The sequence below is a fragment of the Schistosoma mansoni genome, assembly GCF_000237925.1.
Source record: "Schistosoma mansoni, WGS project CABG00000000 data, supercontig 0013, strain Puerto Rico, whole genome shotgun sequence".
Taxonomy (NCBI): Eukaryota; Metazoa; Platyhelminthes; class Trematoda; order Strigeidida; family Schistosomatidae; genus Schistosoma; species Schistosoma mansoni.
Window position 1 is genome coordinate 2,475,483 of NW_017386025.1, and position 11,032 is coordinate 2,486,514.

At 34.5% G+C, this 11,032-nt stretch overlaps 2 protein-coding genes across 2 annotated transcripts in view; both read right to left on the minus strand.

Moving 5' to 3' along the window:
• Positions 1 to 902, minus strand: part of Smp_097710 (hypothetical protein) — a gene marked incomplete at both ends in the record, with an annotated part of 4,900 nt that extends 3,998 nt beyond the window's left edge. The window contains one exon of the mRNA XM_018790895.1: positions 612 to 902. Within this exon, the coding sequence (XP_018645909.1) occupies positions 612 to 902 (291 nt within the window). The remainder of the gene's footprint in view (positions 1 to 611) is intronic.
• Positions 903 to 1,692: 790 nt separating this feature from the next.
• Smp_198750 (pinn, putative) overlaps positions 1,693 to 11,032 on the minus strand; it is a gene marked incomplete at both ends in the record, with an annotated part of 12,756 nt that continues 3,416 nt past the window's right edge. The window contains 5 exon segments of the mRNA XM_018790896.1: positions 1,693 to 1,697; positions 5,187 to 5,720; positions 7,178 to 7,316; positions 8,250 to 8,432; positions 8,437 to 8,487. Of these exon segments, the coding sequence (XP_018645910.1) occupies positions 1,693 to 1,697; positions 5,187 to 5,720; positions 7,178 to 7,316; positions 8,250 to 8,432; positions 8,437 to 8,487 (912 nt within the window).

Genomic DNA, 11,032 nt, shown 5'->3' on the forward strand with positions numbered 1-11,032 from the left:
GAAGGAACAAATGGCGTATGAACTATTTGTCACCGCTTACCATGGGACTTCATCTCCTTACGATGCTCCACTGCCTTGTGGGTCAGACCTTTAGGTCAAAGGCTTGGGGTGTGACCCCCTAAGAAAACCAGTTCCAATTGGCGCTACATACTACTTATATCTGTCAACATAAGTAGCATAAACCACGATACTATTGATACGAGAGTGAATCTAATACGATTGAAAAAATCGAATAACTAACAAACGGCAGTTTGCCGACACAACTACATCCCTATACGCAGAGAGAAGACTAGGGTATTTACAAGGTAATCTTTATATCCTACTTGGTCATTTGAGTGTGAACACCAATAAGGACATTACTCGGGGATTTTTATAATTTTTATTACGCGCTAACAACTGTCCAAGATGACAATCTAAAATAATATTTCTGGTATTTTGGTGACAAATCTCAACGAATATATTACAACAGACTGTTGTATTCTACAACAATATGGGAAAGAAAATACTGAATTTAACAGATAAGATTAAAAAAGATTTTGTTTGTATCACCACCCAATTAATAAAATAACACTTCTAGCTACATATAGCACATAATATAAATGAATACTAACCTGAGTACGTTCATTTATTGGTAAATCACATTCGTGTACTTTTTTGGTCATATCTTCTAAATTTGTAACAATAGCTAATTTGTATTGAGTGAAATGTTGTAAAAAATTTTCACGAATATTTCCATTGCCACATGAGTCAACATTTTCACTGTCCAATACCTTTTTTCGTTGACTATTAACAACTTGACTCTGCGTATGACGTTCAGTTAAACGATCTAATACAGTTTGACAATTATCACTGATATTTGATGGAAAACTTTTATTTTCTGAAGATTTCTGATTGGAATTCATTATTCACAGTGTAATATGTTTCAAAATGTGAGGTATTTCTTCTAAAACAATGAGTAATACATAACATATCGATGCACTATCGAACATCATTTTCAATTCTACTCTATGCCACTTAAAACGATAACAGAATAAAAAGACACCTTAGTAACAAAGGACAAATTCATACATATGACTTCGGGAACACACAATTTGTGTGTGTTACTGATACTAATCAATGTATTCAAACTCAAATAAGTGGAACGTCTCTTGAAGTTACGGCTAATGGTTAGAAGTCAAGAGGCTCAACCATTAAGTTACCACCTATTAAATAAAATTGAAAGTTCAATATACTTTTTTATAATTTTTAATCTGTGCACTTCCAATAAGGTTTCAGTGGTAACCAGTGAAATCTATATATGTAGTCGATACGATACTCTTCTAGTGGTCATTATTCTTTTAAATGTACATAAACACTCATAATACATTGATCTATTTGAGTATACTACTTCATAATTCTTTTTTCAAGTTAATATAAACTGGAAATACACAAAGAGATGATAACAATAGGGTTGTATATTGTTCCGCAATAACAATATGGCTGAAGGACAGAGAAGTATTAACTAGAAGAAAGCATTTTAATAGTAAATATAGATAGGAGCTCGAATTTAAAAAAAATTAATAAAGTTCGTTCTATTGTACTTACTCTGTAAAGATAACTAATCCCCAAAGGCTATGCACTAAAATCCAGTACACAGAGGTCTATTGAATTTCGGACAAGTACAAATAGCGTAAGATAAATATGTATTAACCCTCAAGCTGCTTTAACATAAAAGAGTATATATAAGTGGAATATATAAGATGAAACAAAGAAGCAGGAATAACACTAATGGTAACGAAAAACTAAAAAGAAAAGGAAACAAATAAGACCCGAGAATGACTATCATGAAATGATATTAAAGATTAAAGGTTTATGGTGAAATCAAAGATGAATGCATCTCTGTCAGTAAAGATTAATTTGGCACATATCAACTAAAGTTTCCAATAATGATTATTAACTACTTGTCGAACTCAAACAACGAAATCCGCACATGGCAATAGCACTCAGATCAACTGAAGCTTCATGGACTAATATCGTATCTTGGTATGATTAGTCTGCTCGAACGTTTGGACTAGCTATTTACCAACTGTGCAAATATTGCAATAAACCCTTGTTTTAGATTTATTCAAATCAAACAATTATGAATCGCATCGGCGTACTTTTGGGGTACTATGAATACTTTACAGCCTATTATGACGCTAAATGCTGAATATCTTAAACTGGAACACTGTATTCGTCGGTATACTCTCCCCTTTTTCTACTCTGTTAAAAATACGCAAGACTAATATATATTGGGATTCATGCACTTCATATCTAATGAGTGAGGAAAATAGATGTAGTACCAGAGAACTGATAGTAAACTTTCAGCATTGATGAATGAGAGATATTAACTACTGAAAACCACACATAAAATGTATTTTCTGAACAATTACAATTTTAATGTGTGTTAAGGGGGAATTTATTGCAATATTACACAGTTGTTGTTGAGGATCCCTTACTGTGACCTAATTCATACTGATGAATAAAACTATTATTATTATCGTTATAGGACAAACTATATAATAAACGAAATAACAAATAGAACCATATTAACTGTGTATTCTAAATAGATGAGCAAACCTCCTTATAGATGAATTCCTGAAAGATTAGATGTAGTTTTTGCTTCTAATGACACCTATGACAAAACCAAATAAAACGGAGACAGCGGACGACACTGATGAACACCATTAGAAGTTGACAATTCTGATGAAAACTCGCTATAATCTCTGACTAGACCAATAGCGGTCAAGTAGAGCCGTCACAAGGTATATGTGCTTTTTTGATAAGCGTTTCGATGATAAACACTACCACAGAACCTCTCGATCAAAAGGGTCGAATACTGCATTTAGGTTTAGAAAACAAACTATATTCGGGTGTCGCTAAATGTCCCTACCTATATTTGATTTACATATCCACATCCAGGTCTAGAACTAGACTAGTTTTTTTTTGTTTACTGTTCACAAATTCTGGATGATTATTGAGGCTAGTATTAAAAACACTATGTTAGCCAAACTAATTTACTTACAGCAACAGTGTAAATCAGATAACTCAAACCTTAATAACCGACACCGAAGACTATTTCACTTAGTAGATAACAAATCGTTTTCAAGAACTAGTTTACAAGTATCGCTTTCATTATAATGACAACAATTTTCATAACTTTAGTGTTTGAGTCCAGTGAAAATAGGAATGTATCTGAAGCCTTATTGCAGCATACCAGTGGTGTACTCATTCAAAAAAAAGGAATTACAAAATTTAGAAAAATTCCCAAACCTCTGACAACCTTTGAGGGAAAAAACACTAGTTTCTGACAAGTTGTATGCAGGAGAAATATTCACCAAATTATCACTAATGGTGACAAACTTAGAATAATTTTATTTATACCAACATGCATTTATAAAACGGTTAGAAATGTTTAGGGTTTTACTAAAATTGACAGAATGACTACAAATGTTACATAACAGTCATTGATTTTGTTTTTTATTGAGTACTGGCTAAGGTTTATAACTTAAAGAAACGGATAGGAGCACAAGAACCCATTCCTTAACTTCTTTCAACAGTCCAAAACAAATGAGGAAATCCGTAAGGCCGCTAATTAATAATATGTAAATTAGCATATTTTGCTGTAACAAACATATTTGGACATTGATAAAATTCTTGATACAACTGTTTTTGAACAAATGTCCATCTACGATACTATAAATACCATTAGCTATTGTTATTCTCTTTTAGCGATCAAAAACCGTTACAAAACCATTTCATACTTTAGTGCGAGTTAGAACCCGTAGCCTAAAGGTTGAACACCAAATGCTACTGAACCCTTAACCACCTGCGGATGAACGGGCTGGTTATTACACTACCGCAGTCCGTTTGTGTACAGTTTTCAATGCATTATATCAAACTTTACATTCCTGTGTCACATAAATTGGCTAGCTAGTTTGATTTCATAAAAAAAGATGTAACTTAGAGAGATGATAAAGAAGCCAATTTATTCATACGATAGGTCCTATTATTATGATCATTTGATTAGTGACAAATTCTTATCACCATGATAATGATGGTGGACAGAGATCTCGTGAATATTCGTCTATATGAATTGAATTTCATTCAAATTAATCAACTTATAAACTGAAATCACTCAAACGAAACCTGTGAGTTGAAGCTGTTGCCACAATACCATGTTGGATTAAAAAATATCAATTTACAAAACGTTACAAACTGCTTTTTATCTCAAAAAATGACATGAATCGGTCAATTTTATCGTTTAGAAAGCCCATGAGATAGGACAGACTGGTGATTTAATGGTTGACAACTTGTTATGAATTTTGAAGTAACAACCATTTCTGTCCCGTTAATTATATCATGAACGGCTTCGATTTTAAGTGGTGATAATTTGAACCGATAGCTTCTGTATAACATTACTGTTTATTTCAGTTGATTAGAACATATGGGGCTTCAGATTCAAACATTAATGTTTTCTTTTATAATATAAAGAGCCAAAGGTTCAATAATTAAGATATGTTTTATGGTAACTTATTAAGAAGTGCATAGAATCACAATGAAACAATATCCTTCTCACGAGAAATTACTCTCTTCGTTGTAATGAAATTGATGTCTAGGTTATTGCCATACGATCGTTATCTATGAAAAACAAACGCCAAACTAAGCCAATACAAAACCCGGAACTACAAAGGTATCTACAGGTACATCATGTAATTTGAGGGTTGTAAGCACATCATTTAAAAACCAACAGGACAGCTAGCAAACAATCGAGAAGAACAAAAAGTAAATTACGTAATTACATTACTCTATATTACTTCAACGTGTTTGCGAAATACAGGCTTCCAAAAAATAAAATAGTAAAATGTTTACTAGTGTGAAGAGACATTAATACGTACATACATACAATAAATACACTGTATTCCTTATCAGGAAAGCAAGATGTTGGAACATAATTTCTTTTCTTTTCTAAAAAAGCTATGACAATGATCATGTGTATTGATGATGAGTGGTGAGAGAAATAAAAACAGGGAATAATTTCGCTGGAAAATTTAGAGTACTTGAGAACACTGAAAATTAGTCAGTTCCAGTGGAGTTCTGTCTAGATTTTTCTTTTTCTTTAATCATATTATCAGGTGGATGAGATTCACCAACAGAGGACAACTTACGTTTTTGAGTCGGAGGTTGACAACGTACTGGGCTACTGTGTGATGACAGATGACTACTGGATCGTTTAGATGATGATAAAGGAGATGTGTTTTGTTTTTTTGCACGATTTGGAGATTCTGTATATATAGCATGATGCTGGTCTTCCTCCATTAATTGAGGTTCATCTCCTAAAGCGAATGTCTCACTGCCATCTGATAGTTCACCAGCTTCTAATTCTTGACGATGAGAGTTATGGGAGTTTTTGCTAATAAAAGTATTCGATAAACGCGGTGAATTATAACTGGGACCATGATGCTGATTTGTAGAAGTCCTAGAACTGTTAAACTTAGCTTCGCTGGAAATATCACCTAATGAAGACCATTGTTTATCGGATTTCCCATGTTCATCCCAATCATGATTCTTCTTGTCAGAATCCTCAGTTTTGTTTACCTTATTATCAGATGGATCATTATTACTTGAAGCGATACGACGCCGTGCTTGTAAATTTTCCTCAAATTCTGTTTCGAGCTTTTTCCGACGCCGAGCGATGAGAGCTGGAAAAGTAGGCATCCAAAAAAACAAACAAAAGTGAAATACCAAACTCGTAAGGATTATCAATAGTGGATTACAAGAGTCAGTTACCAGTCAGTTGCCGCTAACGCATAGCCTGGCACAGATGTGTTGCCATACCATATTAACACAACAAGACTAACAACAACAACAACAAGGTCAAAGGTATCACAAAGAAACTGTTAACTGTAACATCGATCCTTTCAGCAAGTTATGCAGTTGACCATGAAAACTGAAGTATGAGAAAAATATCGAAATCGATACTAATTTTTCTTCTACAATATTAGCAGAAGAATAAGAAAAATAATACGGAATTAATGTTTTATTGACATTGAAAATAGGATACTAACTGAAATGCCAAAACTAAAAGTAAGATACGCCCGCGAACAACACTCAAGTTGTATGTTTGAAATTCATTTCACTCACTTTGTTTTACGTATCAAGAGTAATACTTATATTAATCAAACAGTTACTATAATTTCAGATCAAGTATACAAACCTGTAACGAACTATTGAATCATATGAATTTATAGTTACAAGATTATTATTCCTAACAGCTATAATGTCATATGAAAAGTACAAAATCTTGGAACGAAGATGTTTGATTATAAACACATTTTAGTAATCCTGATGTTCTGGGCTAATCAATAAGGAATAGATTTGCTGTTATGCTATAAAATAAAACTTTTGTGTGTGGTGAGTTTGTGCTTCGATTGAAATTATTAATTAATATGCACATAGAAATCACTAGTCTTTAAGTGTTTAGATATTTAAATAAGGAGCATAGTAAACATTGTAAGATAATATAACAAGAAAATAGAGCTATATAACGCCAGTGATTATTGTTAAGAAGTCTAGTGAACTTAGAGTTAAATGTTCAATGATTCTACAATAGCACAAACTAAAAAATAGTCAGGATGAATACGATTGACAAAAATTTTCATATATTGAGTTCAGATCATTTAAACAATAGATAAAGTGATACTCAAGTTGGATTAACAATATTTTGTTCTTTAACTATTAAGTGGTTATATATCTTGTCCGGAATCTTTTTAAGTTAAGATGTCAAAATAGATCCAAAAAGAAGCTAAACAAAAAACATAACACAACATCTTTCATTTTACAAGAGTTAATTTCTAATTTCCATGAAGGGTGTAACTATAAGATAGTTTAGGAACTACTTAGAAAATGACCTTACTGTGATTATGTTCTAACTTGCATATATATAGAACATATATTGTTATATCTGATCAATAAAATGTAATAATACGAGCATGGATGGAATAAAAAGGTGAATCACATCAACTAGCAGCACAGTGTAAACAGCCGTAGGTGTACTGAACGTAGATCTTATGACGATGAATTTAGAATTAAGTATTTATGTAGTTAATAAACAACAATAGTGTACAGTGTTTTTAATAAATAAATGTAAAAAACCAACCATCTATAGCGCGAACCGCCACTTCTATACGCCACTTTGACTCTTCATTGTGAATTTTCGGGCGATAAAATATATATGGTGGCTTTGAAGTACGACAAAAACCCTTCATCTTTTCCTGTTGCTCCTTCCATATCTCAAACTAAGAAATATTTTCGGCATAAAAAAATCAATAACATCAGCTAACTAGGCTCAGATTTGCAACATTATCATTTACAAAACTCAAAAACCTTAGATATACAGCTTTTAGAGGATTACCTATTGAGACATGAGATTAAAAAAGAAAAAATGTTTCACATGATAACAATACAGTAGAAGCCAAACCTACCATGCAGGGATATGATAAAACTAGATTTCTTAAGTGAATTAGGCAGAATTGTGATAGTATTTGATGGTGAAATCAACACTAAGCTCTAAAATCCATAATTCTGTCAACTAGTAGGTCTTAAGTAACTTAGAACATACCACACATAATTTTGTGTTATTTAAGAAACATGTCCAATCTTTAAGGATAAAAAAATTTCAATCGGTTGAATCCGTGTTGCAAGTTATACGTTATTTTTAATGCTATAGAGTCATTTTATTTTTGTGTGCCACTTTAGAGCACTTTGACTAGTTTAGTTATTGTAAATACAAAAACTTAAAATCAAGAAAGTGAGAATAAGACTGAAAATTCAGTTTTTGGAACAAAGGAAATTTTTAGGGACTACATATTTGGAAATAGTGACGAGACGGTTACGCCAAAGCTAATAACTTCAGTCGTAATTGTTCGTACTTATAAAGTATGCTGTGTATTTTGTTTAGGATTTGACATCTATAAGCTATGTTGTGAAATGAACTCCGAAGACAGTAGTGTCATGAGTAAAGATATGCTGGCAATCTGCATAAGTCCTGACTACTTATAATAATTAACAATGCGTACTGCAAGGAATTATAACCGAGTAAGCAGACACTTTTACTAAAAGCAAGGTAATCACGTTATTTAACATATAATTGATGATTTCTACAGATAATCATGTTTTTTTACTACTGATATAGCTCTAATAGTGCAAAAGATTATTTGAAGTACACAAACCTTTTTTAATAATCTCATTTTTTGTTGTAGAATGCTAACTTCAACGTGATGTTCTCGTCGAGTACGAAATAGTTCTGCGCGTTCACGACGTAAGTTTTCTTTTTCTTCTCTTGCTCGAGCTTCCAACTTAGCATCAACTAAACGTCGTTTTTCCATTTGAGGTTTTTTGATTGCAGCTGCAGATTCAGCTTGGAACTGTTTTAATGTTCCCTGAAGGATCCCAAGCATACGGCGACCTCTATTCAAATAAAGGACAAATGATATACAATATGGACGTTTTTATGGTGTCTTATTGATCGTAAGTGTAAAAACTAGAGTTTTTTTAGGTGAATCGTGGAGCCTCGATCGAAAGAGTTCACACATACTAGGATATATATAACTGCTCCATATAATCATAATAATAAGGATCAGCAAAAACTGTACCAAAGGTTGGATTAGAATAGCAATATAAGTAACATATATGTGTACATTTTCAAAATATACCCAATATTGATGCATCAGTATATTTACAGATATGTTGGTTTTCATTATGCTGAACATAAGTTAATTCCAAGATGCACATCCGAATCCAGTTAAATGTCAACAAACAAATGGAAATAAATGATAATGTAACTCATTTGCCGAGTACAAGTTTAATTACTTGAACTTGACAATGGCGTTTTTGTGTAAGGACTAGTTATACAGCTTGACGGTAGCTGAAAACGAGGTAGGTAGGTCCGGCGCTTTAACCGGGTTAATGAACACGGAGGGTCTACCTAAGAGAGTTGGAAAACTTTGATTCCAAAACAATGGTGCACATGGGCTCTCGTGTCCTCAAGGGACAAATGATGTACGAACCTATTGTTGGTCGCCGGCTACCACGAGACTGCATCTCCTTATGTTGCTCCACTGCCTCATGGGTCAGACCTTTAGGTCGAAGACTTCGGGTGTGGCTAAGAAAACCACCTGCTTCGGTCCGGGCACCCGGGAAGTATCAGCCCACACATAAATCAAATGATAATTACTACTGGAAATGATATTCTTAATTCAACTAAGGTTCAGACAAATCGCATTCACATTCATTTGATAATATTCATTGCGTAAGGACCGAGAATTCTGATGGTTGGAGCGTGCTAATGAGTTAAAAGCAGCATTCGGTAAATGTATGAAGTTTTTTCAACTCATTCGAGTCAATGGCAGCAACAAGTATGGTGTGAGTGAAACAATCTGGGAAGATGATGGGATACCAATCACTAACATCCATCGACATCTTGGACGATGGGCAGAGTTCTTCGAAGGGAAGTCCAACTGGTCTGTTGCTCCGACAAAATCGATTAAACTGTCCTGCCCTCCATGGCCTGTCACGACTGATCCACCAAATGAGACGGAAACACGCAAAGGACTCCAACTCTTGAAACGCTACAAATCATCAGGCCCAGATAACTTACCTCCGGCTCCTTTTAAAGATGGTGGTCACTTTCTGGTTAAGGAACGGACCGATTTGTTTACAAAGGCCTGGCAGTCAGAAAGTGTCCAACATCACGGAATGAGTCAATAGTTGTTTCTATCTTCGAAAAAGATTCACGTCACACATTCAACAACTATCGGAGGATAAGTCTACTTCTGATTGAGTCCAAAGTATTGACTTTCGTCATGCTTCGTAGATTCTCCAAAACACAAAAAATATTGACTCGCGAGGAGCAGGATGATTTTTGTCCTAGTCAAGGATGCATCGACGCCTTCGATTTGCTGGACAGGACTGTTCTCTGGGACTGTCTATTGAAGAAGGATGTGCCTGAAAAGTTTATCAACATCCGAAAAGTCCTATATACAAACACCTTACACATAATGAGGGCACACAACCACTTCACTTTGTTGTCCCACGCCAATAGTGGGGTTAGGCAGGTTGTCCAATCTCACCATTCCTCTTCAACTTTGCCGTTGATAATATTCTGGAAACAGCTCTGATAGATGTAAGTAATGGCCGTGTGGATCTGTTTCCTGGAGAAAGGTTTTTCGGCCTTCAGTATGCGGATAATATTGTCTTACTGTGCGATGATACCCAAGTCATGCAATCCACACTTAATCAGGTGGTATTCAGTGTCCGTAGGTATGGTATGTGTTTTGCACATTCCAAGTGCAAAGTATTTTTACAAGACTGACAGGACTTTGATCCTGCACTCACCCTGGGTAATGAGTAGATAGAAGTATTCGAGAAGTTCGTGTATCTGGGTAGCTGCTGGTGGCATGAGTGTTTAGATCAATCCACATATAGTGAAAGCCAGAACGGTTTATTACAATTTAGGCCATCTTTGGTATCTTCGTGATGTCAGAATAGAAGCCAGTGGTGATCTTGTAGTGACTTTATTTTACTTTCTTCATAAAAAATAAACGTAACTTTTTTAACTGAGTTTTTTCTGGTTGTACTTTTGGTAACTGAACTGCCTCTCCCATTATTATTATTTCACTCTCATACATTAATTTCTGCTCGTTGTTTTTTCTATACGCACCTTACATTCTCAATCTCTCCACAGCCTTATTGTTATTGTGTAGAGCGAATGTATTTGGTGCCGCTTTGCACCAATATACATGTGTTAGAATAGATAAATAATAAATAGGTAGGACGGGGTACGGCCGAGAGTGGGGAGAGTCTACTCTCCCTCTCGAAATGCTCTCATATGGCCAGCGAATATATAGCCTCCGCCAGGGAAGTCCTACTCACTGCCTTCTCGTGGCGGGGGTGTTGTTTACGAAAGTGAGAGGACGAAAAGCGAATGTCCGGCGCTATAACCGGATTGGTGGAC